Source organism: Mchenga conophoros, linkage group LG6, assembly GCF_057382185.1.
Source record: "Mchenga conophoros isolate Kocher_MC1m ecotype Shallow Benthic linkage group LG6, M_conophoros_male_GT1.1, whole genome shotgun sequence".
NCBI classification, from domain to species: domain Eukaryota; kingdom Metazoa; phylum Chordata; class Actinopteri; order Cichliformes; family Cichlidae; genus Mchenga; species Mchenga conophoros.
Window position 1 is genome coordinate 34,270,862 of NC_140531.1, and position 27,932 is coordinate 34,298,793.

Here is a 27,932-nt window from a genome sequence, read left to right on the forward strand (position 1 = left end):
ACTGAGGGGGCGTGCCAGGCATACGCGCGCTCTTGGTGTGAGACCCACGCCCCGCAAGGAGCATCCGCCAACGATAATAACGATTGGCCCGCGGGAGTGAGAAGCACGGGGGCAGGCAGGGGGGACGGGGGGAGGAGAGGGGAGGACCTCAAATAAATTCCCTCTTCATCCGCAGCTTATAAGACCTGAACCAAAAGGCAACAGGTCACTGGATAGACTGAGCTGGACGGAACTTCAGAAATTTTTACGCACGGAAGAACCCGTTTACTGGACGAACTGCACGCGATTTAAGGAAATGAACTGGAACTGCACGCGCATTTTGCATGATTTTGAATCCAGATACCCATCTCTCAGGGCACCATGGAGACCCATAAGCTGTTTTTACCCAGCACTGCTGGTATAGGAGACCGTTTGCTTGAACTCTCCATGCGCTTTCGAAGAACTTCCCGTCGATCTACCCACTCATAGGATATGCTGTGTTTTCTTCAGAGTCCACGCAAACACGCGAGGAACGTTCTCCAGTAATAATTAGAAATGCAGAGCCGTGGTGTGGCGAGAAACTCACTTGGACTGTCCGCGGTGCGCTCCTGCTTGCTGCTGCTCTTCATCCACCTGAGCGCACCGGTGGAGGCGAGGAGAGTGCGCGGCGGTCGGGCGCAAACACGGAGGGTGCAGCAGCAGCAGCAGACGCCCCCGCCGTACAGGGAGCGGGTGGAAGGAGCAGAAAGCTTCCCGTTAGACTTCACAGCTGTGGAGGGCAACATGGACAACTTTGTAGTGCAGATAAAGAACTTAGCGCAGTCACTCTATCCGTGCTCTGCGCAAAAGCTGGACCAGGACATGAAGCTGCACTTTTTGAAGAACGTGTCCGTGACTTGCAACGACGGGTCACCTGCAGGGTAAGTGAATGGCCTGCAGATTCTTCAGAGTTTCTTAATGACCTACAGGCGTGATTTAAAACCACAGTTTTGTCATTAATTGGTAAGAATCTGAGACACGGAGGGGCAGATACACCCAACACCCGATCTGCGTTTTACTACTGGTTTAGATCCGTGTGCTCCATTCCCGTGTCACTCCGGATGTGACCAAAATGGATCAAAGGATCAGATCAGAGAGAGCGCCATGCACGCTGCAAATTAGCGCGTACACGAGAGGGAGAGCGCGAGCGAGGAAGAGAGAGGGGCATTTATTCTTGCTCTGGCAACTTTACGATATAGCAAAATTAAGAGTAATGACAACAAAGATTATAACTAATAATAGTTCAAAGCTTTATGGGATCACCAGTTAATTCCACTCAATGTCAAAGTTTTTAAACTCTGTTCCAAGTGTAGATTATAATATATTGTGGGCCAAATATGAATTAAATCGCTGTGAATGAGATGACTCTTTCGATATGCCACCCGCATCAAGTGTGAGTGTTCGTGTGCTGCCAGCAGCATGGTGAGTTTCCTGTCGCTATGTGAAAAAACACAACCGGACATGTGCGGGTCTGCAGTACCCTGGCTCCTACAGAGAAGCTTAGTGATCAGAGCCAGATCTGTCAGCTCAGGATAACAGGAAGCATCCCCAGTGTGTGGAGACTGTTTGAATCCATTCATGAATGTGTGAATACATCAGCGCTTTCACGCTGCTTTGTTTTGCTGTTCTTGTGCAGTTACTACATCAAGGAGTCAAAAGGAAGCAAGAGGTGGCTGCTGTTCCTGGAAGGTGAGGATGAAATACACCTGATTCAGACCACACGGGGAACTCAGTGCAGCTATTTGTAACCTCTGTGTGTGTGTGTGTGTGTGTGTGTGTGTGTGTGTGTGTGTGTGTGTGTGTGTGTGTGGTTCAGGTGGATGGTACTGCTTCGACAGTCAGACCTGTGAGAGCAGGTATGAGACGATGAGGAGACTGATGAGCTCCACCAAGTGGCCACTAACCAGAACAGGTACAGGCCCTACAGTGTGTGCTTGCAGAATCCACTTCTACACATTGCCGTCTCTATCTGGCTGCTCATTTACTAACAGCTCGCAATTTCTTTTGCTTTTCCGAGGCTGCCCAAATTGACACATGGCACTGCTTCTCTTCCTCTCCATCATCATGAAGTGTCCTTGGAAGCTGACTGTAGTAAAACTCCATTAAATAACAAAAATGCTTGTTATCATGAGCCAGAACAGCTGTAGTTATTAGAATAGACAATTAATGAAAATTACTGCTGTCTGAATAAATAAAGCAAGCAGACCAAAACAGGCTCCACCTGTTAACCTCTAGAAGTTTCCTTGGGCAAGATACTGTATTTAGTTGTATGTACTTCTGAAGAACCGACACATCCTCTTAGATGAAAAGGAAAACTTTTTCAGGAACCTAAAGAAGCCCAGTTGCTTTTTAAGCACTCCTGACTTTCATGCAGTGGATGAGAGAGAACCTACATAGACATACAGTGTTGTATCTTGCTCAAATAAACTTTCAGAGTTAAACAGACGGGGATCAAACCACTGACCACAAGAAACACTCAAGAATATTGTCTTTATTTAAATTAAATGAATACCTTTAGCATAATTTATACTAGTTTTTGATTTGTAGCCTCAGTTTCACGATTTTAGCTGACAGAAGTGGCACCCAGTGCGGTCTTCTGCTGCCGAAGCCCGTCATGTTGCACATTTAGAGATGCTCCTCTGTATACTTTGCTCATAACAATAGGTTATTTGAGTTACTGCTAAAGCTCAAAGCAGCCTGTCCATTCTCCTCTGACCTCTGGCATCAACATGGCATTTTCATCCAAAGAACTACTGACTGGATAGTTTTTATTTTGGGGGGTCACTTCTCTGTAAACTGTAGAAATGGTTTTGTGGGAAAATCCCAGTTGATCCGTAGTTCAGAAAATACTCAGACCAATCCATCTGGCACCAATAATAACTTAAAGAAGCTGCTTAAATCACCTTTCTTCTCCATTCTGATGCTCGGTTTGAACTTCATCAGGTCGCCTTCATTTTGTCCACATGCCAAAACGCACTGTGATTTGCCCATTCGATATTTGCTTTAATGAGGAGTTGTACCTAATGAAATGTTCTGTGATTATAGCCAGGCATGAAGGCGTTCCCTGGTTTGAGCAGATCTTGTGAATTCTCTGCACAGCCTCACAGAGGCTTCACTTTCCTCAGCAGGAAATAAAAACTTCCTCTGAATGAATGAGATCCATTGAAGTGTTTGCGTTTCCACTTTAGCTGAGATCGCACTAATCATCGTGAGTCAAACTCTCTGGTTGTTTCCCTCCAACCATCAGGGAACTCCTTGTTTGTTTATGAGTCTCTCCCTCAGACTCTGTATACTTTACACTGGTGGCCAGTGCAGCAGCCACACAGGCTCTTTAGTGCCTACATGTAAATGCTGACCAAAGCAGAGAAAGTTAACGACTGTTTGTCGCAGGGGAATCACCTTCAACGGTAAAACACAAAGCAGGATTAAAGAATTGTCGCAGCACATCTTACCTTTTTCTGACCTCTTTAACTTTACAGTTTATCTATAAAGTTACCATCATGTCACATCTCATCCATCTTCCCTCCTTTCACAGGAAGGGGAATTTTGTCTCCACAGCCGGAGGAAAACCCTCACTGGTGGAACGCCAACATGGTGTAAGAAAGCATGCCGCTCCTTCTCTGTACATTTAATGCTTTTGTGCATTTTCCCTCTCATTTTTTTCAGGGATAATTCCTTCACTTCTGTCAGAATTAAAATCTTTATGTTAATGAGTTTGTTTGTTTTTTAACATTTTGGTTGCTTCATATGAATATTTTCAGTTTGTGATCTTCTCTGTGATAAATATATACTTTTACTTTGAAGTACAAGCTCTAATTTGAAAGAAATGGAGTCAGTGTTGCCATGGCTGAGGTGATACTTGAGACAGTGAACTACTTCTCATGGGTTCATGCAAATTTAGCATACTAAAGAAGATTATTGCCTAGAACTATGCTGTTTAAATTTGATACTAAGTTACAAATAGCATTAATTATTGGAAAGCTTTCCATTTTTTGTCTTTTATATACAGTTACAGTGGTGGATGAGTGATGGGGTCAGCATATATTCAGCATAGATAGCCAAAAATAATGAAATATGTAGAATGTTAAGCCCAATCCTATCACACTGTAGGAATGAATCATAGAAATAAAGCAAAGCATCTTCAGTAGTGTGTCAAAAAATGAACATATGGAGCTGGAATTTAGCATAGCCAACACCCTTTTAAGCTTAAATGGTTTATTTGCAAGTTTCCTTGCATTTCTTGATAATTTCATTTAGAATATATACAATATAAGATACACAGTGATGTTGTTTTTGTCATTATTGCCCGGCTGTCTGCACACACTTGTGCTTGTTGTGTTCTGTCTACTGTCACACAGCCAACGGGGCTTTTTAATCTGTCAGCATCATCAAATCTAAATGTCTAAACGAGTCTGGCTGCGATTCCAGGTTGCCTGTGTTCTCCTAACAGTGTTTGTCTCTCTCCCGCGCCCCCCACAGGTTCATCCCGTACTGCTCCAGCGACGTGTGGAGCGGAGCCACCCCGAAGACAGATCAAAGTAAGACCCAGTGCGTGATCGCTCAGTGTGTGAGCTTGTGGCTCTGGTTAAGAGAAGGATTTATAAAGAAAGATTTATCAGTGGAGTCAAAGGGCTTCGTGTGTGGAGCCTCTTTTAGCTCTCAGATCTATAAATTTTTTAGCTTCCTCTTCTGGTTTATTGAAAACCTCATTATATTTTATTAGATGCGTTTCAGGCACTTGGAAAAACATCTTTGATTTACAGCGTTACAAACCAACCCACATTCACTCATCTGTTAAAACTGCAGAAATCAATAAAAGGAGGCGAAAAACAGCATTTGGAGAAATATTCACCCCTCCTGCAACTCTTTCCTCTCTTTTGTGTTTCGTCACACGTGTACGAGCTTCATACACACGAATAAAAACAAGTCCCTGCTGACTTTGGCTTCACACAGAACAGGCCTCAGTCTCCCATGTGGAAGTCCTCTGGGTAACTCGCTGTGCCCTCAACTTAACCCGTAGACCAGGGTTGTCACAGATTTTCACTTCACTTACTACGATAAGAAATCTATGACATTATCACGACATTTATAAATAATTTAAAGTAATTAATATAAGCTTTATTGACCCTGTTGAATTGGGCTGCAATTATTTCTTTGCTCACAGTGTTCGACAACAGACAATACTGACAAAATCAGCACACATAGCATTTATATGTGCAGCAGTGCAAAGTGTGGACATGTTGGAATAAATAGGGGATGAATTTGTTACTATCTATAAATATATGTATACATGTACAAAGGAATACAAAAAAAACAATTACACAGTTATTTATGCTGTCGATCTTTTTTACAAAATATTGAGATTTCTTCTTTTTTTTTTTTAAATCATAGGATATCGTTGCTATGCAGTTCTCATGACAACCTATGATGACAAACAAAGACACAATCCATAATCATTAGTGACTTATCAATCATAAAGTTGCCACTTTATCCTTTTTGTCTCTAACAGTGAGTGCTTTCTAGCTATCATTCATATGCATTCATACTCTGATGGATTCATCGGAGAGCAAGTCGGGTTTAGTATCTTGCCCAAGGATATTTGGCATGCAACCTGGGGGAGCCAGGGATCGAACCACCAGCCGATCAGCAGCTGACCTGCTCTACCTCCCGAGCTACAGCCACCCCTTATCGTTTTTTCACTTACCCGGTGAGGTGGGGAGACGAGCCCCCGAGCGGGCTCTCGCTTCTGGTGTCAAGCGTCCGGCAAGCGTTCATAGCAACGTTGCTTTTTGATCCTTCGATGTCGGCTCTTCCTATCATTGTGAAGAAGAATTCTAACAGGGACCATAAATTATAAAATTAGCATCATGATGTATTCATTGGGACTTCATACTAGTGCATTATTTATTTATTTATTTATTTATTTATTTATTTATTTATTTATTTATTTTATAAGAAACAAACTCTTTTTCCAGACAAAAATAAGCCCCCTGCTGGCCATTAGAAACAATGTAGGTTTAAGCCGCTTCACTTTTCACATCAGGAGGCTTTATCCATTTTTAATATACAGTCTATGGTCCTATCCCTTTACCTTTTTTCTCTTTATACTGTCTCTCCTGATCTGATATGAAGGCCAAGGTCTCCTATCTCAGTCTACACTCTCTACATCCTGAGTACAGCCTACTGCATCAACAGTCTTAAAACAGTAGATCCTTTGTGTTGTGTGAGGTCATTCAGTTCAATTCCTTTTATTTATATACCACCAAATCACAGCAAGTCACCTCAAGGCACTTTATACTGTAAGCTCAAGACTACTCAGCTGCCTGTCTCCATGACTAAGTATAAATCCAGGCTTCAGTGTGCCATGTGGCCTCATGTTTATAAATAACTATATTCATTTATATTCTATTCATATTTTATTTCTATTTATTCTCAGGTGATTATGCGTTCATGGGCTCTCTGATCATTAAGGAGGTGGTGAATGAGCTGCTGACAAACGGGCTAGAAAACGCCAAGGTTCTGCTCCTGGCAGGCAGCAGGTTAGTTCAGCTTCATGTGCCTCCGTGCTCTTCACCAAAGGCGGCTGCTCACTGTTAACTCACTGTTTGTGTCTCCAGTGCCGGTGGGACAGGTGTCCTGCTGAATGTGGACCAGGTTGCAGAGCAGCTGGAGACCCAGGGATATACAGGGGTGCAGGTCAGGGGCTTGGCTGATTCTGGATGGTTCCTGGATAACAAACAGTACAAATTCACAGACTGCCTGGATACAATCAGCTGTGCTCCCACTGAAGCCATAAAGAGAGGCATCAGGTAAGATGACGACGATGCTCAAGGAGTGATATAGTGACTTTTTTTTCCACCAGAGTGTCTAAACGTTTTTTTTATTTAGCCAATACTATCCCTGTGTAGTAGCATGAAGCAGTGAATGAATGAAGGATTGAAGCTACAACCAAGAACTGTGGGAGGGACGGCCAGATAGATTTGGAAAATGTGCAATGGTTTATGTTTGTGCAGGTACTGGGGAGGACTGGTGCCAGAGAGCTGCAGGCAGGCTCACGTGGGAGAGGAGTGGAACTGTTTCTTTGGATATAAAGTCTACCCCACATTAAAAAGTGAGTCACCACACACCCCGAGCTTCTCAGCTAGACAGAAGATGATGCGTAATTTAAAGTCTGACCCACGGAACGTCCTCTCTACCCTGCAGGCCCGGTGTTCGTGGCGCAGTGGCTCTTCGACGAGGCCCAGCTGACGGTCGATAACATCCACCTGACCGGACAGCCCATCCACGAGGGCCAGTGGAGGTACATCCAGAAATTGGGGCAGGAGCTGAGGCTTACGCTTCGTGACGTAACGTAAGGAAGAAAAACGCTCATACACGCTCACAGATATGATAAGACTTCAGTTTTTCTGACACTCTGCTCTTTCTGATTGACAGGGCGATGTTTGCACCGGCATGCCTGTCTCATGAGCTCATCACGAGAGCGTAAGTAAAAATCAAACCATAGATAGATAAATAGTGTAAATTTATACATAAATTGCACAGTGAGAAAATGAACCAGATCTGTGAATTGTAGTATTTCTGATTTTAAGAATAGTGGATTTGTGTGATCTCTGTAATCAGTTTTATGGATTATCCTTATGGCCCTTTTTTTGCAATATGAAGACTGATGACAGCGAACATTTATAAGTATTGCCCCAAACCTCTGCACTGTAAAGCAAATACAGTGAAATCTGAACAATAGAGAACGTGGAGTGATTTCACTCAAAATTGAAATACTTCTTGAAATGTTGTTACGTATATGATTTATATGGGACTTCCAGCTTTTTTTTTTATCATCTATCATCACACCAAGAAACTTTTGTTTAAGAACTTTTTAATTTTCCGCATCATCTATATGAATCTGCACTTGTCAGTTTCTTTGGGAATTCCCAAAAAGAATGATTTTAGTTTGTCAAACTAAAAAGGTCCCTGTGCTGCACCTCACTGTCCCAGAGTTTCCCAGACTAACAAACTGAGGTACTTTTGTTGTCTGTTTCCCTGGACATAAGGCAGGGATCCATACCCGTCCCCTCCAACTTGTGTCTCCATGAATTTTACTAAATGAACTTGAGAAATCAAACTATGAAATACTCATGAATCATCAGTTTCTTATACTTGAGCGCACTTTTCCTGTGGACTGTTCTTCATCTTAGTAACCTTTGCTCCATCACTTTTGGTCTTCCCATCACTGCAGGGACTGGACGGACATCCGAGTGAAAGGAATCTCCCTCCCCAGAGCCCTCCACTGCTGGGACCGCAGCCTCCATCACAACCTCCACATCAACAGCAGCCACAGCCACGTGACCCCTCCCGTGAGAGGTTGCCTTCTACAGCTGATCGACAGCTGCCCGTGGCCGCACTGCAACCCCTCCTGCCCGACCATTCGGGACCAGCTGACAGGACAAGAGATGAGCGTCATCCAGTTCCTGAAGCACATGGGCTTTGACGTGCAGAAGATGGCTCAGCAGCAGGGAATGGAGCCCAAGAAGCTACTGGGCATGCTCAATAACGGGAACTGAGACACTTTTTCAGAAGAGTGGATGAAAACTGAGATATCCACCAACAAAATAAACACACAAAAGTGCCTCATGAGTTTTGACAATATCGTTCAGCTGAATACAATCAAACCAGTGTTTGAGCTCTTAAACTACAGTATATGAGATCACATCAGATCAACATAACCTCCATAAATATGCAGTTTTATGTACTGTATCATTTATATGTGCAGGTCCGTCTCCGGAGTTTTGATGGGAAAGACTGGAAACACTTCCCAGTTTGTTGTTTTGGATTTTTCCAGCATGCTCTTTGTGGGACTTGGTGCTCACCTCTAAAATATCCAGTTCAGAAACCCATCTACGGTGCTGCTGTTTCAACCCTTCACCAAATATGCTGCTTTTTTTTTCTCTTTATGGAAAAGATAATTTAATGGGTAATATTTACTGATATAAAGATGAAATATTACTTTGTTCTTCAGGCCACGGTTAAAGGATTTATTTATTTTTCTACTGAAGAGATCTTTTTATATTTCCTTATGGTCAAACACAGTTAACCACCTACATACCACCAACTACATATTTGGCTTTTTATCTGCATGTTTGTTTAAAAAAAAAAAAAGAAGAAAGAAAGAAAAGTGTATGCTTGTAGAGTGCATTATGTCCATACTGTTCTTCAGGCTGTAAGCCTTATATTTTGTTGTATGGTAGTAGTGCCCACTCCTTTAAAAACGCACTAATAAAGACAAATACACGCTGAAATATGACAAAAAGATAATTTACTTACAAAACAGAACAGTGGCAGTTATCACCCAAGAAAAAAAAAAAATCATTTACAACATAAACACACTCACACCAACAAGTAATAAATCCAGCTACAGCATACATACTAACACACGGTAAAATATCTTTCCAGTAATAATAAACTTTTGTTCACATTTGCTATAAAAGTGCTTCTAAAAAAGGAAGGGCTAAAGATTTCTTGTTATGCTGCCCATTTTATTATTACAGAAAGATTTACCTGTTTCATCCGCTTGTTGAGCTCCTCAGACTGTTCTCTTCTTTCCCTCTCATATCCCACCACTGTGACGCTGCCTTTTCTTAAACTCTTTATCAGTCTGTGCATCTTTAAAGTAAACCAGCAACATCACAAGTAACATTCATGTAGATAAATAAACAGTCCCTTTTCCTTCTAACTACACACACTTCAACAATCTGCGTTTGGCAAAATGAAACATCTACTGCTGCATAGTGATTTTGAGTTCCTGGTTAGTATTCCAGTTTTATCCACACAGGTTTAAAATTTCTGTGCTTGGTGGACTGAGGTTTGTCTTCTGGAGAATCAGCTGCCTCAACATGTAGAGTCCTAAAAAAAGAAAGGAAATAACATGGAAGGTAAGAAAAAGGTTGGATGTGCAGTCTGGTGTTGTAGCATTAGAAATGTTGGTGGTTATAAAGGTGACTGACTTGGCTTTTAAGATGTTTTCCAGCATCTTGTTTCTGCTTGTGGACAGACTGAAGCCGATTGATCAAGAACTTTTTATCTTCTCCCTCCTGAAGACACGCAGGAAAAAAGAAAAAGTACAAATACATTTCAGTGTATAACATCCTAGCACTGTGGTAAACTTGGACTGAAAAAACCCCCAAGATCTGTATTTGAACACTAGGTGGTGCCTTACATTTTGTATCTGATCCTGGAGTAAACTGATGATCTTCCTTTGACCGTCCACCACCTGACTATGGAAGTAGATCACTATCCTGATCAACAGAAAATCACAAAACAATCAAGTGTTTAAAAAGATAACACTGCTATCAGTGATATAGATCGTGTGTGTGTGTGTGTGTGTGTGCTCACAGAAAGATGCCTGCTCCCACAAACAGAAAAAATGGGTTTTCCACAAAATATGTGTGAGCCTTGGACAGCACGGACAGGCTGGGATTATCTTTTTCCAGTATTTCCATCCAGTGTTTTCCCGCCTTAAACATTGTGTCAAGCGTACGAAACGGACCACACGATGTAGACGGTGTGATGCTGAAGACACAGAAACAACAGATGTGTGAATGCCTCGAGTATTTGTGCAGGCCGGAGAACAAAAGACGAATCAAGTTCTGTTTCTTATTGTTGGAAAAAGTTTTTTGAAACTAACCCAGCCATGAATTTATAACCCTTCACTAAGGCTGAGCTCACATGTGTGTTTGTATCTATTATTCATCTCTTAGGGATACAGTCACATTACAGGGACCTGCCTCCCTCTTAGTGTCAAAAACACGATCTCCTCAAGGCGACCACTTAAATGCCAAGGTTTCCATTGAGGTTTCCAGCTGTTGGACTGAGAACATTATCAGTTCTGGGTTACTCTCAGAGCTGAGAACCAATCTGTTCTTCAAAATCAAACCCATTCGCTCTTTGAAGAACAGTTTGACACAAAAAAGCTACTGTTTGCTTAATAAAGTGCTTCGCAGATTGTGCTGTGCTGCAGGTTGGTTTTTTTTAGGATTATTCTGCATTTGTGATTTCACTGGAATAGATAAGTGACCTGGTTTCATTCATGCAGCATTAATGTTGATGTGAACATGCCAGAGTTGCAGATGTAGTAGCTAGAGAAAAGGAGGGGGTTAAATCCTCTTTGAGCTGCCTGTTTGCGAGTACCTCCACATGGTATATGTGACACACACGGAGGCGCCGAGGAGGGAGGGGATGCAAAGGAGAGTGATGAAGATGGTGGTCATCTGGCTGGCTCTGTATGGCTTCCTGGGGGCCTGACAGTTCAACATCACACTGCTCTGTGGAATAAAGAAATAACACAAGAGCTGGGGTCAGAGGTCAATGCCTTCATAAGAAGTGTCAGAGGTTCAGGAGAAAGGTTGACAGTGAAGATGTGTCCCACTGAACTCAGTGTCTACAGGCAAATTAAAGGTAAGACAGCAGAGACGACATACAATATTTTAAGGCTACATTGCTGCTTAATTAATCGAACAATGAGTCTACAGACATGTGAACACACGATTTAACCATTTTGTATAATAACTGGTGTGTGCAGATCCGTCCTGGATAGCTGCCTGCACACGGGTCTCTGCTTTGCCTTATCCCACCTTCTACAGCTGCCCAGAGCCTGACTGGAGGAGGGCCCAAGCCAGCACCCCAATCAGGCTCCAGGCAGCTGGTTTATAACGAAAGTCAAAACGAAAGTCAAGCTTAAGCTGTGCTTTCAAGTGAACAACGTGCCTTTGGCCTCATTCCAGTTTGCATCCAGATTTTAAGGTTTCCTGGTATTATGTCCTGTGCTACAGGATATTTATGTTATTTCTTGTAATGTTGAGGTCTGTAACGTGCTTGTTTTGTTCCTCTGCATGACACACCTGCAAAACAACAGGAGTTTTGGCGAGACAGTAATAATTCACTTCCCCGAACGCCACACTGCAAGTATTTTGAGACACTGGCAGGATGCTGCTTTTTCACCTTTGATGGTTAAGAGTCAGGCTTAACTATTACCCTTCTGTTATAAGTTCCTTTTTGTTTTGTTTGGTTCTTTGTCACACCACCACCCTGTACCTCTAATTAGCTCTCACTAACTCTTTTGCAACAACAAACAAAAAACAGTTCCACCTTGAGCAAGTTTTTTCTGATTTTCTTTTTGAATTTCAGTGTCTCTTTTGTGCATTTACCATCTTTATGTAGAAGACCAGAAATAGTTTGAGAATCTGCACCACAGGCAGGACTGGACTGAAGAGAACTCCCAACCTGAAGAAACACAAACATAATTCTCATCCATCAGAATGAAGAGCTTGTCGCAGCAGGGCCACTTCACTGTGTGCATATCTAAAGAGAATTGTACCAGGCTAATGTCTGTCCATAGATGAGATCCAGAACGTTCCTGGCGATATCAAACACTGGTTTCCTCTTCCTTTTCAGCACCTTTTCAGAAAACAACCTGCCAAAGGCCAGAGGAGACATGAGATGAGTTAATGTAATAAAAGAACTTGACTAAAAGTACATAAAGAGATAAAAGTTTAATTACATTTAATGACAGAAAAAAAAGACAAACCAAGAAAGAACTTGTTGAAGTGACCCACCTCCAAAGTAACTCGCCAAACAGCGTGTCCAGTAGAGTGAAGATGAAGTCCATGAGCAGGAAGCGATAAAGCTCCTGACCCACAAAATCCTCCCAGCACTGAGATAACAGACATAGTCAAAACAAACTTGTGATTAGAAACCCTTTATTCACACAGTTGTCTACTCTGGTAGCTTCAAAGTGTAATTTCTTGTTTATGTTACCGTCAGGCCAATGTTTTTGTAATCAGGAGCCACCCGACCCAGCCAGTGGAAGCAGAGAACTCCAAGCATGCTCATCTTCAACATCAAATTCCTAGAAAACACAGAGAGAGACTGTTAACAACCAAATCCATCAGTTCTGTACTCTAACCTCTGACATTACTCAACCACATAATGCTCTGCTCGTACCGGCCAATGGCGACATATGCAAAAACAGAAGGTGACTCGTAGGTCTCCATCCAGCCGACGAGGTTGAACAGGGCAGGTAACAGCAGGTTAATAACAGAAACCACCGTAGGCAGAGACAACAATTTGGCCTCTTTCATCAAAGGGTTCACGTCAAGATTACGATGGTTTTGCTGCAGGTCCTAAGCAGGAAGAAACAAGGTGTGGATAAGCTGTTCAGTTACATTACTGGAAAGTATTGGTTTGATTGAGCAATATTTTTAGTCGATACATATCATGACTGAACCTGACTATAATCATAGATGTATATAAATTTGAAATGAATGAAATTGTAAGAAAAGTGGGAAATATAAGATGTATAAATAGATTAAATTCATTTTAGAAGCAGCAGGAGATATTTAGATATTACTGTGATGCTGAAAACGTGCACCTAGTCACTAATCTGTGTGATATACAGGAAGTACATCCCGTGTTAACAAGCTCCCTGTTTAAAGAGACATATGGAACAAAGACTTTATGACACACTGGGGAGGACAATCCATCCAGCCTCACCTTGTGGATAAACTTAGAGAAGTAGTAAACGCCAGCCATACAGCCAGTGGTGCTTGCTATGCAGATTGTCCATGCCACTCCATGAACCATCAGCCTACAGAGCGTTTTGCAGAAAGTGCTCTTGGTATGCTTTTGAGTCAGCTCTGCCAGCAGCTCCTGGTGAGGGGGCAGGAGAATGATGGTGTGAGGGAGAGATACAGACCACAATGAATGTTTCAGGTCAGCACATTCCTGCCAGTCAGCGTCTACAATGTGAACGAGCATCGTGTTTGTTTGCATGCTTACCTTGAGCTGTGTGCCGATATTTTCAGACATGATTTGAACAGACTTTTTCTTGATGACTTTAAAATCCCAGCAGCTGAAGGTCTTCATAGTCAAGATACTATTAGATTTGTTGATTCTGAAGCTCCGACCAAATGTTTTCGACATGCTGTTGGGAGATGACGTGTAAACAACAAAAAAGCAAGACTGATGTGGATACAGTTGTATGAGGTCTGTTTTTATCTGTACCTGTATACAAGGATGATGCATGTGATGAAAAATGCCATTCCAATGGTGAAAAAGTATGCGAGAGGCATGTTGTAAGAGAACTGCTGTGAGTCACTTGTCAATGTGGAGGCATTTTGTCCTCCCCCTTCATCCCTGGAGCGCCTAGGCAGTGTGTAGTTAGCGTAGTATCCATAGTACATAACGGTATGTGAGAAAGAGCCCTGAGACAAACACAAGAACAGAAACTTCTTTAGCTGTACTTTACAAGCAAGTACAGGCAAATATAAATAAACAAACACAGTGAAAGGTTAACAAATTGCATTGCTCCAACTTGGGAACAGGAACTGCCTGGAAAAATAATTTTTCGTCTTTGTTCTTATTATTACTACACTTCCTGTAAATAAGGGAACATATCAAATTCTTAAATGCTATTTGTTATGCTCATTTCCAAATCAAGCAGCTAAAATTATGTTTGATTGTATTGTTTCTTTGTATAGTTCAGTGCAAAATTATCCTTATTTATCTTATACTAGGCCTTGGTGCAACTCCTCAGTTGATCGATCCATCTATCCATCCATCCACTTCCGCTTATTCTTTTCAGGGTCATGGGGGGGTGCTGGAGCCTATCCCAGTCTTAGGGCGAGAGGCAGGTTACACCCTGGACAGGTCGCCAGTCTGTCGCAGGGCTAACTCATAGACAGAGACAACCATTTGCGCTCACATTCACACCTATGGGCAATTTAGTGTTTCCAATTAACCTATCCCCACTAACTGCATGTCTTTGGACTGTGAGAGGAAGCCGGGGAGAACCCACGCAAAAACAGGGAGAACATGCAGCAGACAACTTACTGCTCCAGTGAGGAGCTCCAGTCCAGAGAATGATGTCGTATTCCGGTATGGAGGATGCACAGCCTGAGGCAGCACCAGGAACGCACCCGTAACCAGGAACAGGAAGACATTAAAAAAGACTAGGGTCTTGAGAAAGAGAAAGTACGAGAGGACTCCAGTCCCGAAACGCCCGCTCACTCTCTTGAGCAGCGTTTGCCACGGCTGGAGAGAGTGCAGGAAGGACAACCAGCTGTACCAGCTCTTTCTTGCAGCCTGGAAGGAGACAGTTTAAAAAAAGTCAGGTGGAAAAAATAAATAAATCACTGTAGCAACACAAGACAAACTGGACGTGTGTTTGTGGTTTTCTGAGACGCTGTGACTCATATAGAAAGTCATAAACGCTTGGGCAACAGAGCAATCACACTGGTAGGAACACCTACAGGAAATAACCACCCCAGCTGCGACATGAAAGTCAAATGTTCCATTTTCATGTGACACATTTACAATAGCATGTCACACCCTTAGAGCACCTTGAATAAATCTTTAATATTAAATAATGTTTTATAGGATCTTAAAAGGATGAATTGTGAAGTTTTGATGGAGACAGATCTTGCAGTTGTTACATATAAAACCATGAAGACAGGTCGAACGCTTCCCCCCCCGCGCTGCAGACATTTAAAGCAGAGTTAATAACCTGTCCCTTACTACCACATAATGAATAAGCACTCTTACACATTGTAGATATCATGCTACATTTACTACATAGCTAAAGTTTGAAAGGCTTGTGTCGCGACTCAAATGCTTCTTTGGTTCAGGTAGGGTTTACATTTTGTCAGTAACTTGGAATTTCTGTAGAAAACGTTTTGCAAAGTAACAAGCTGCACATTACACAATATCACACCTATACCCCACACTCCTCTACACCTCAGGACCTTGGGCACATTTATCCACAGTGCATTTTATGAGTTTCATTTGTGTTTCCATGTTATCACACCTCAGTGACCCTGACAAGAATAACCCAGCTTAAACTTAAAAAAAAAAAAAAAAAAAAAAAAAACAGAGGAAGGAATGCAGAGGAGACAGATATGCTCATATATGATTTTATGCTTTGAAATGTGGTTAGAGCAGAACTTAATTTTTTAATCTTGCACTAGCCAAGTACTGACAATTTACACAATCAATCACATATGGGAGATAAACATGACATGTGTTTGCTGACCAGCCCCTGAGCCTTGTGGGGTTCTTTCTTGCCAAGTATGTGGATTGCTCGTGTATTTGAGTTTCAAATTCTTAGTAAATATATTTAAGCTTAAGTTTTTCTTTAGGCATTTCCCATTGATTTCTTTATTGTTCTGGTATATTGTGAGTCTTAGTCTTAGTATTTTTGAGTCTTTGGTTTCTGTGTTTAGTTTAGAAATATTCTGCTGTTGGGTTTTAGTTTTGTGTTACTTTGTGTTGTGGTTCAGGCTGATTATTATCAGTAGCCCTGGTCTATTCAGAGTGTTTTTGTTGTGACTTCCTTTGTCTTAGTTCCATGTTCATGCTTCAGTCCTTTGTCTAAGTGTTAGTATTCATGTCTGTGTTAGTTTCATGTTTAGTTTTCAGTTTTATTTTGAATTTTATTCTGCTTCCTCTCTGCCATCCAATGACAAGTGAACTTTGTTCTTATTTTGGACTTGCTAACAGTAATGTTCATATGAGTGAAGGAACAGTACCTTATAAACACAAACACAGAAATCCAAGTACATGACAAAGAGGTTATACTCCAGAAACTGATTATTGATAAGACGCAGCAGGAGAACAGGATGCAACTGAAAACAATGATGGGAGCACAATGTGCAAACTGTGCACTTTGGGTCGTCATCTCTACAATTCTCAGCAGTTTGTAGGACAAACTTATCCCTCACAGCAAGATATTATTTGTCACATAAATACTGATTGTATTTGTTTTATACAAGTATTGACACTTTTTCCCTCTCAAAAGAAAAAAAAAGAAAAAAAAAAGACAAACGAGTTAAAGTGAGTTTTGAACTCCGTGTGGGCAAGCATTTTTTTAATCTTTTTTCCCCTCACTATTAAAAATGCAAACATAGAAACACAACTATAACAGTTTCTAGTTTCCTTGTATCTGTTAAGGAATTTAAAAATCACAGAAATACAAAGGATAACTTACAATGATGATGTAGTATTTAAGTTGACTGCAACAGGAAAGCTTCTTGTTGGAAAGTATCCGTTTCTCCTTCTGCATTACTAAATTCCTGTATACAAAAAACAACAAAGGATCATTTTCAGTGACATGATGTGAAAGAGTATTTACAGACCAGTAAATATAAACTTTGTAAATACTCTAATGATATCAAAGACTGTAGATCATTACATTTATTTGCAGTGTTTAAAATCCAGTATACAGTGAGAATAAGATGTGCAGCTAATGTCAGAAAGAGTAGAACTAAGCAGGCAGTCAGTTTATGTGGCTGCAAACATAAATAAAACACAAAAGAAGCGATGACTACGAGCAACATGCCTGATTTCTTTCTTCTCAGCGACACTCAGAGGCATTCCTCGAAGCATCCTCACCCGGTCGCTCACAGGCAGGTTCTGCAGGTTGTTCACCAGACGTTCCCTCTTACTCACTATAATAAACACAAGCGACATCATTTATATTACATCATTCTAATGCAGTATAATTTAATCAGAGTAAACAGTGCACATCACTCGTCTGACAGCCTCCACCTTCTGCATCTGTAGTGTCCCCCTCCATGCCGTAGCTTCGTATGGACGGTCTAGAGGAGGGAGAGAAGTCCCGGATGGATGGTCTGGTCTGCCGGCGTCTCCTAAGCTTCAAGGTCTTGTTGCAGTACTGAGAGATGATGGCTCCCCTGTTGCGGCCTGCAGAAATGGGATCAACAACAATTATTTCCTCGAAGGAGTTTCATGAAACCAGAGAGCTCTTCCAACTTCTTGTTTCACCCAAACAAGAAGTTGGGTGAAAGAAGAAGTACATTAAGAAGCACCGTTTGATGCAGATAAACTGCTAAAGCTTTAAATCATGCAGACATCTTGTAAACTTTGTGGCAAGCTAACAGAAGCCACCTCGTCTCTTTCTAGCAGCTACTTCCCCGCAGCCTGTGTGGTAACTCTAAAGGGAGACAAAGCATTTACTGCACTACATTTATTTTATAGCTGTAGCTACTCTTTATATAAAATATAAATATAAATAATTTATGTTACATTCTTAGAGATTAAGCTAGCAGGTTTACAAAAAAAAAAATACTTTTTTGGGTGGCTTGGCGTGTATTAAAAGTCTGGTATATAGTCTAAGTCTATATAATCTCCCAGTTGTGTTTCACATGCTTAAAATATTGCACCATGTTGCAAAGAGATAAAGCAATCTTCATTGCCACCCTGTTTCTCCTGAACTGCCACAGACAGGAAGGTGATAAACGAAATGCTTCCTGCTGAAACACATCAACACCATGTTACATCAAGCAGTAACACCATGTTAACACCTGCTACACCAGTACCTCATTTTACTGGTCAGCACTGCCCTGTCCACTACAGTGGTATACTGAGCATTTATTTAGCAAGTTACTTTAGAATATGATAGAATATACCATACTGAATTCATTAAGTTACTTTCTAGGGCCACCTAATTATTTTACACTCAGCAAAACATTAAATAACATTTATTTATTTTAAGTTGTTTTTTTAAATCAGTTTATTTTTTAAGCTATTCCAACAAACAAACACACAAACAACCAAACACCCAAAACAAACAGATAAGCAAAAGAACAAAACAAACAAACAAACAAACAAACAAACAAACAAAACAAAACAAACTTTTGGGAAAGATAAAGACGATCTTATCCATTTTTTTTTTTACAATTTAAATATTTTTTAATTAAAAAAAAAAAAGGGATAAGAAAGCTCTTAGAACAAGACCAACTTTCAGACAGTATTTTGTGTTTTAGGTCTGTATATTTCTCAGAAACTACTGCGAACATGCTTCTAGAACACTTTGCATTAAGGATTTTGACTGGATTTCAACATAAACCAAACTGTGGTAACAATTCTCATTTCTCATTCTGTGGTAACTGTTTGAGAAGTCTGATATTTTTCAATAATGTAAAAACAAAAGGAAAACAGCATATAGACTGTGTGAGACTGTTTATGATTTAAGTTAGTTGTAAGAACATTTTTTAAAAGAAACGTGAAAATGTTCTGACTTAGAGCTCTGCAGCTGTTACATAGTTTTAAATCTGACTAAGCCAACACACTATTAGTGATTAGTGCTGGATGGATTGCACTGCATGCCCGACATGATTCAAGTGAACAGTCACCACACTGAATCAGCATGTGTCAGAAATCCTAGAGAGGAGTGTCAAAATTATATTAAAACACATGTTGGACACACACAAAGTAATCCAGATGAGTGTGCTCATAAGGTTTTAAAACAAACTGATTTATTTATTTCTATGTATAATACTCTCCTCATGATTAATAGTTGCTTGTTGCAGGACTCACCAATGGTGCGACTGGGCATGGAGGACAGGATTTTCAAGGTGTCCGAGGACCAGCCTTCACCTTGGATGGGGTCCATTTCTCTTTCACCACCATCACATTCCAAATCACTTGCCCCCTGCCTCCTTCTATGCTCATGTTCAGGGCCACTCAATGGCATATTGTCTGAGGATAGAAAAACAAATAGACAGAAAATGATGCCTTTGCAATTCAACGCAGCATTGAAAGGTATTACAAGTGGTAAAGACATTTTAGGCATGAAGAAAGAGAATATATATTTTTTATATAAATGAAAAATAAGAGTTCATCACATGCAAACAGTCTTTCTTTTTACCTCGACTCTCCTCATCCAAATCACTCTGCAGCTGCTGCAGCTCCAAGGCACTGGATGCTGCTCCATTGTCACTGTGTTCTGCAATTAGCTGCTGAAATGAATCGTGAACACCTTCCTCATCTGCCGGGCTCCTGACAGAGAGACGCACAGGCTTGAGGACCGATAAAAAAAGGAAATAGGGTGGTACAGACTAGGCTAGATTCAAAGGCTTCAAAGTGCTCTGAGGGCCAGTGACCACTGAGTAACCTACAAATAAAACACTTTCTGACTTGGTCATCAGTGGCCCCGGTGGGAGTGGGAGGCTGCAAGCCTCTTCCTGCACCATCTATATCACATTTGGGCAAAACAAACAAACAAACAAACAAACAAAAAAGCGCAATACACAGTCCAGTGTAAAAGTCTCAAGTCATCTCTCATTTTTGCTTCCAAGGAGCCAAAGTTTGCTTATTGTTTTTTTTAAGTTGTCTTGCGTAATAGTTCTCCTGAAGGTCTTTCAAAAATGCCAAAAATTACCTACAAAGTGATTCCCAAAGAGCTACAAGCCAGAAACTTTGCATAGAAATTACAGGACAAAAAAAGTGCCAGGAACTTACAAAAAAAACCCCCAAACAAACAAAAAAAGACCTGCCATGGGACATGATTGTTGCATCTGCTTCTTTAACTGTACCATTTACTGTTCAAAGCTTCATCAGAAATGATCTCATTGGAAGGATGTTGAGCTGTTCTTAAGTAAAGGAAACAGGGGATGGTATGCCAGATTACACAGGAACTGAAATGAAAGTCAGCGACACCATGTCTTATGGAGCAATGAATCCAAATTAGACATGTACAGAGGTCAGGAGAGAGGTTCAACAGCGATTATGAAACACACAGAGGAGGATATGTCGGGCACCAGTCTGTGTCTGGGGAAACTTTTCATACGCAAAATGTTTCATAGATGGTAAAAAAGAAATGTCAGACAAATATGACAATTCACACTCACGAATGTGACCATGTTGTTCATATTTTATCCGTTTCCATTTACTCATGCAGCCATGCATTAAATAATAAAAGTTAATGCGTGCATTACGTTGACTGTGTGCCAGACTGACACAAAGTTTAAACATTTTCTAACAAGGTTCTTGGTTTTGGCTTATTGTAAAACCATTTTGACCAAAATGTATTAGTTTTAACATATTTCAGCACCATGTCCTGTCTCTAACTAGTTGCTGTGGGGCTGTGGTTCCTTGCCTTGTATCCCAGTCAGTAGGGCTGCTCGATTATGGCAAAAATGATAATCACGATTATTTTCACTGAAATTGAGATCTCGATTATTTGACGATATTTATTTAACCCTTTAAGACCTACTATAGAACCAAGTCCGCCAGAGCTTATATTATTTTTTTACATGTTGTAGTGCCATTTGTGGGAGCATTTCAAGTTGCTATACAACTGTTATAGCCCATATTTTAATAATATGTATGCATTAAGTCCATAGTAACTACATTAATTGCAAAAAAAGTGCAATAAACTACAAAAAAATTGAAAATCGTTTTTTGTATTTTTTACATATATTTCTACTTGGAGAAATTTAAGAGGTTTATCCCTCAAAGCTTTAAATACAAAAAAGTTGCAAAAAATAGTTTACAACAACAGGAAATTTATTTTGAGTGTCTTCATAGTTTTATTTTGGAGATACACCAATTTTTATATACTGCAGGAAAAACGAAAAAACAATCCTATGATGCAAATTTGCAAAGAAAACAGCAGGTGCATCAAAATAAACTATTTCCAGCAGTGCAATTCGAGTTCTAAGCATCCCAGAAACGACACAGAAAAGTCAAACATGACCAGTATAGGTTTAAGGCCTACAAGTAAAAAACTACAATTTCCGCAAAAATGACATCACTTCCGGTTTCGGCCAGGAAATGGCGGACATGTGATAGTTCGTGCTGACGTCTGTTTCACTGTGGGAAGTGTTACGAACAGCTGATCGGATCGGCAAAGCGTGTTTCTGGAATATTATGTTTTTGTTCCTGCAAGCCTTTTTATGCAATTTTTGCAAAGCTTTATGTGAAAGGAAACCGAGGACAAGCTGATGGCATAAGATGTAAGTACAACTCCTCTGGTTTCATATGCAAAACAAATTATTGCGCTAGCCTACTCGGTTCAGGTTCTACAGGGATTTAAAAAATAGTTACACAAAACGGAGCATGCTGCTCTGACTGGCTTTAAAGGGTTAACAATGACTTTAAAAAAATAATATAAAATAGTGTGCAACACCACTGAAGTTTTTTTTTTTTTTAAACTCTCTTTTCAACCAACAGCAGTCACTCTCCAAATAACTTCTGCTTAGCTTTCCGAGCTTCCCTCGGGTCCTCTTAATCAGCGTCTCCAACCTTTTTTGCGCCAAGGACCGGTTTATGCCCGACAATATTTTCACGGACCGGCCTTTAAGGTGTCGCGGATAAATGAGGGAGGGGCTAATAATCGGCTCAGTCATTTTTAATGATCGTTGAAAGCCCAGATCGTAATCGTGATTAAAATTCGATTAATTGAGCAGCCCTACCAGTCAGTCAGGCCCTCTTAGAAAAAAAAAAAAAAAGTTGCCTACTCCCGATTTAGATACTGTACGCCTAAGCCAGCTGGAGAGACCATTTGTCTTTTTAGAAGGACAAACAGCAAGTTCGCTTCCCTTTGACTTCTACACAGGAATTAAAAGAAGCAAGCATGCAAACAGTCATGATCTGTTCAACCAAACAGAAACAAGGACAATAAAGTGGAGCTCAGCAGCTGGTCGCATTGTTAAAAAAAAGAAAAGGATAGGAAAAAAAACGACAAAAACTCTGCACCAGAGTACAGTCTGATCTGCCTTCCCATTTAAGCCTTCCCTCCCGCTCTCACGGCCTTCACGCTAAGAAAAAAAAAAAATCGACAAAATCAAAATGAAGAGTGTGAAAACAAAACAAGAGTAACATGAAGTGACACAGAGCCCTACAGTGACACTTACTCCAGTCCAGCTTCCATAAGCGGGTGGCTCAGGTCAAAGTTAACATTTCGGGACATTTTCCTTCTCTGCCGACAGTCTCGATGTATCCAGCTGTAATTCTCAGGTTCACACCCGCGCCTGCTCAGACCTGCCTTCCACTTCCACCATGGTGTTTGATCTTCTACCTGGGAGGAGGGGGGGGGGGAAGATTAGAAGGTGGGGCGTTAGTGTTAGAGATAAAGGGGAAGAAAATGCCAGCGCACTTGCTTGGAATTTGATTGCCCCGGTCTTGTTACTGCTTGCCCTGAAAGATTATTAAAGTTACAGGTGTGCTTAAGTGCAAATGTGTATCAAGTGTCACTGCACTGTCAACATTCCCTGGCCTTTACAAAGAGAATAAAGTGACCTGCATGATGCATCAGGGAGACTTGCTGTGAGGAACTGTGTCACTTTGTCTACAATTCTGAGAGCTCCACTGTGGTGCGGTTTATAATAAGGCCTGTGGCCAGAGTCAGATGGCACTGTGTCACCAGTGACATGAATATTTATGAATGACACATGAACAGAGACAGACTAACACATTGTACGATTTTTCTATCAGATCGTGTCATATAAGAGATTTTGAGGAAGCATGTTCGATGGCTTGTTTGCCATTTAAATGGAACATTGTTCACCTGATTTTCTACTTTTATTTCTGGGCAACTGCTTCATATGGTAATCTAACCTTGGAGCAGCTATAAATTCTGCTCTTTGGACATGATAGCTGACTGTAAAAACAAACTCCACCTACTTCAAAGCTAGGAGGCACAACACATCTGGGAAGATAAAATGCGATATTAAACTAAAAGAATAAAATAAAATAAATTAAAACATTTGGCTTTTGGTAACAGTGACTGACAATTTACAATCTAAATTTGGTCAATAATTAATGATTTTTCCTCGTTCTTATTATAAAGGTAACTTTTCTCTTGACATCATTTTAGAAGATTTTCTGATTAATAATTTGCCAAGAAAGTCCCTGATTAACCCTTCTCTATCCATTATTATAACTGATCTAAATTATATCTAAGCTTTATTAATAACACTTACAGAAAATTAAATGTAGGATAATAAAAAAATAGAAACACCTCTCCACAATGTCTTCATATTTTACATATTTATGGTTGTGGTAAAAAACAAAACAGCAAACCCATACATGTTGGTGTTTGTTGTCCTTATTCTTTAATTATTTCCCTCAAATGAGGTCCAGTGGTTTGAGGGATGCTTGCAATGCACCTATTACTTCTTTCTTGTTAAAGAAAGATTGGGTGATATAGAAAATTGTGTTTGTGGTTCATCTCTCACAATATCTGTGTTACAATACTTAAAAAGCACTTTGAGTGGTCAGAGAAGAGAAGTGGTCTATTTACTAAATGATTTAAAAGCCATTATAAAAGCTTGAATGTATCTCAATTATTAATAGAGATAAGAAATTACAATATGGATTTTAGAGCCAACTTAAAAAAAAACAACAAAAAAAACAAACCCCAACAGCACAATAAATGGTAAGATTGTTCAGACTCATCTCAACCTTATGGGTTTAATTATCAGATTCTCAAACAACAGACAACTGGTCTGACAACATAACAGAGGCTATCTGTGAAAACAATTTCAACTCCATCAAACATTAGATCCACTTCCTGTTTACATGCTCCCACACTAGAAACATTAGCTCAACAATGCTCATGATAAGCAAATATAAAAAACAGCTGAGCTGGAGCTGGTTTGCTAAGACTATAATGCTCTAGTATGATACATGTGAGTATTTCCTTTGCATGTCTCTGTGGAGATCAGTTAGCAGATAATGCAAAGCTTATCATTCAATAAGCTATCAAAACCCACACACTCATATAAGAGGAAACTTAGGTTCCAATCATTCTCAGAAATCCCCACAAACTAATCTATTGCTCAACCACCAAAGAGATCATTCTCTACCAAGCTCTTACCCTTGTCACATACAACCCAGAAAATCAGTCATGTGCCACACTTTTTAATCCGGTGATATCCGTTCATGTAAATAAATGGCCTTCAATATTGTTTGTTCTTCAGGGAAACTTGATGAGCCAGTATAGTGCTAACAGGGAGACACACACACACACACACACACACACACACACACACACACACACACACACACACACACACACACACACACACATTATAAATGGCTGTCCTGACCCAGATCACTGCAGTAACAACATCAGGAATTACTACACTGGATGCACGCTCTACTTGGTGAGCTTCAGGGGCACCGCCATCCTTTACGGCTGCCACATTGGTTTTTGTCATGAGCTTCATGAGCCGAGTTACGTCACCACAGCCTGTCACCGGTACGGTCCCCCCCTTTTTTAGTATTTTTTTCCTCTGATCATTTTCAACTCTTTCAACAATTCCAGCATATTTAGCCAGAGCAAATCTGCAGTGACACAGCAGATAAATATCAGCCACTGAAATCAGTACATATCATCTTATTTTCCTAATATGACGTATATAAATATACATCATACGACTTCTTAACTTTTGACACAGATAACCAGAATATATGAAATGAAACTAACATGAAACAAACATGATGCTACTGCAATAATGGGATGCATCTTTAAGTAAAATTCAATATCGATCATTTTTCATTGTTATTAATAACAATGCCAACTTTGGGATGCATCCTTTCTTCAGCTTCTGATGTCAGGCATGGCAGAAAACAGGTGGACGCCACTGGTTTAATGTGATTGCCACTTTGAAACTGTACTGCTGGGCCAGCAACAAACAAAGGGTGCTTAGTTTAATCATTCCACATGAATGATGATCCACAAACACAAAAGACAAGACCTGGATTGCTGGTTCTCTTGGTTTTTGTTCTGTGTGAACATATGCAGCATGGAAAGAGTTGGGAGGAGCTCTGCATATCAGTCCAGTCACCAACTAAATGACTCCATGGCTGAGAAATGCCGAATTACCAATTGTTTAATTTTTTTTTTTACTGCGCTTGCTCTTTTCAGGCTCTGTTAGGACAATCTACTGCACACATATGGTTTCCCTCCCTTTCAAACATACTTTTCCGATTACCAAATTGTTTCCAGGATCATGTTTCTGCACCCATTTCTTTCCATATGCATTTCATGCGCATTGCTTGTTATGCAACTAATATTTCTATCTCAAATTTTCACTTCTGCAGGGCAAACAAGCAAACAAAGCAGGGTCATACAACACTGCTCAGCTTGAGTCACTCTCTGTATTTTGTCATACTGTTTCTCCTATTTCAATGTCTAAGTGCAACTAATATTAAGGCAGTCCTCGGAGAGTGTACAGTCAGTGCAGGATACCGTGGGAATGGGTCAAACAGAGAGCCAGGCAGGGAGGTCAAAGTTGATCTTAAAGACAGCCAAACAAAATAAGCCAGAGAAAAATGCACACAAGGAGTTTGATGTAGGGTTGCTTGAGTATAGTACAAATGTTTTGGTCAATATGAACAATCATTCATGCAGATTGAAATGCAACTGTAATTGAACTGAATACAAAGGCACAAGTAAAAGCTGAGGAGAGGGAATTTGGGTTTTTTGGAGTAACGAAAGCAAAGCAGGAAGGGCTAAAAGACAAAACTAGGGTCTTTTACAAAGCTCAAAAAGTAGCACGAACATTTGGACAGATCCAACTGGAGGGCCATGAAGAGGAGTTTAACCAAGTCACAATGAAGACACCACACTCCAAAAATCAACACACTGTATGAGATCATAAAATGGTCTGATAGTATACAAAAAGGAATTTCTCCACCCTTCCAGCTTTCAAAAACTGAGAAGTGAGTACTGAGAAAAGCCAACAAGAGGCAGCAGCAAAGCCCAAAGCTGCAGTTAACATGGCAGCAAAACAAAGACTTGGATTACAATACCTCAAAGTTTGAGTGAAGCCTCGTGAAAGGGTGGAGAGAAAGAGAGGTAGATTTTCTTGCAGCAACTCTGCTTAACTGTAAAGGACAAAGGTTGGGCGAATGGGCATATGATGAGCAATAAAAACTGTAAAGATCATACCGTAATAGACAATAATGCAAATGTCCATTCAATTAACAAAGCCAGGCATGCACGCACGTACACACACACACACACACACACACACACACACACACACACACACACACACACACACACACACAGCAGTCACACTGTTATTCAGGCCCACAATAGTCTCTTTAATTCAGAACAGAGGACTCTAAATGATAGGTTTACTCCTGGCTACATCACAGAAACTGCAAACTACAACACAGATTTAAATGAATGCCAGTAGTGCACCTATTACGTCTTCCTTGTTAAAGAAAGATTGGGAGATATAGAAAAAATGTTTGTTTATCATCTCTCACAGTATCTATGTCTGAATACTTAAAAAGTACTTTGAGTGGTCAAAGAAGTGCAATGTACTTGGAGGTCTATTTACTTAATTATTAAAAAGCTAGTATAAAAGCTTGATCTTAATTATGAATGGAGATAAGAAATTATGGTGAGGATTTTAGATCCAACTTTTTTCTTTCTTTTTTTTTTTTTAAACAGCACAGTAAATGGTAAACTTGCTCCGACTCATCCCAACCTTGTGCGATCAATTATCAGCTTCTCGACAAACAGACAACCGGTCTGACAACATAGCAGCGCTATCTGTGAGAACATTTTAAGCTCCAAACTGCAAACTGAAACACAGATCAACCTTTTAATCTGAACGTATCTGCCAATTTGGGAAAACGGAGACCGTTGAAAAAAAATCTGCCGTAACACAACACACAACAAAATGCTTATTCAGAGATTCCGACGCTGTAATTACATCCGCAGGCTTTTCTGCTGAACACAGCTTACAGAAACAAAAAGAGCAGAGTCACAGAGCCCTTTAAAAACACCAACTTCTCTCTTTGCCGTCGGTTAGCTTAAACTCTAACAAGAGGCGGTCGACAAGTTGCCAAAGACTGAAGTTGAACTTTAACCAAGTTGAATAGAAATTACAAACAGAAGCAAATGAAAATAAACAGCAGCTAAACTCTCAAAAAAGAGTCACCAAACGTATTCACTCACCTACTCAGAATCGTAACAAACCCGCTTATCTTTAGTAACCGACCGCTGTCAGTCATAACACTCGGCAAACTAAACTAGACGGCGGGGACAAACCATTAAAGGATGCTGGGGTTCCACTTTAATATAAAAACTAGTAAAATTATAA

At 40.5% G+C, this 27,932-nt stretch overlaps 2 protein-coding genes across 5 annotated transcripts; one reads left to right on the forward strand and one right to left on the reverse strand.

The window, feature by feature from the left end:
• The first annotated feature begins 197 nt into the window (after window positions 1-197).
• Window positions 198-9,318, forward strand: notum1b (notum, palmitoleoyl-protein carboxylesterase b). The gene is made up of 11 exons (XM_085277671.1): window positions 198-899; window positions 1,655-1,707; window positions 1,835-1,930; window positions 3,554-3,614; window positions 4,498-4,556; window positions 6,455-6,557; window positions 6,636-6,827; window positions 7,032-7,129; window positions 7,222-7,369; window positions 7,453-7,500; window positions 8,252-9,318. Exons 1-11 carry the CDS (start codon window positions 535-537, stop codon window positions 8,574-8,576), a joined length of 1,548 nt encoding a protein of 515 aa, XP_085133797.1. The 5' UTR covers window positions 198-534; the 3' UTR covers window positions 8,577-9,318.
• On the reverse strand, window positions 9,312-27,874 carry tmc6b (transmembrane channel-like 6b). Of its 4 annotated transcripts, none has more exons than XM_085277661.1 (22): window positions 27,788-27,862; window positions 26,626-26,700; window positions 22,722-22,885; window positions 19,733-19,863; window positions 19,402-19,563; window positions 17,611-17,766; window positions 17,402-17,510; window positions 17,051-17,135; window positions 14,899-15,150; window positions 14,071-14,270; window positions 13,846-13,990; window positions 13,561-13,716; window positions 13,012-13,190; window positions 12,826-12,916; window positions 12,624-12,721; window positions 12,386-12,481; window positions 12,216-12,291; window positions 11,200-11,333; window positions 10,405-10,581; window positions 10,229-10,307; window positions 10,017-10,103; window positions 9,312-9,915 (listed from the first exon to the last, which is right to left on the reverse strand). In XM_085277661.1, the coding sequence occupies exons 3-22, from the start codon at window positions 22,775-22,777 to the stop codon at window positions 9,901-9,903; spliced, it is 2,484 nt and encodes an 827-aa protein (XP_085133787.1). In that variant the 5' UTR covers window positions 22,778-22,885; window positions 26,626-26,700; window positions 27,788-27,862; the 3' UTR covers window positions 9,312-9,900. The 4 variants fall into 4 exon arrangements, with proteins under 4 accessions (XP_085133787.1, XP_085133789.1, XP_085133788.1 ...); XM_085277663.1 differs by having other exon boundaries at window positions 22,722-22,881; window positions 27,788-27,850; XM_085277662.1 differs by lacking the exon at window positions 26,626-26,700 and having other exon boundaries at window positions 27,788-27,874.
• Between the last annotated feature and the right edge of the window lie 58 nt (window positions 27,875-27,932).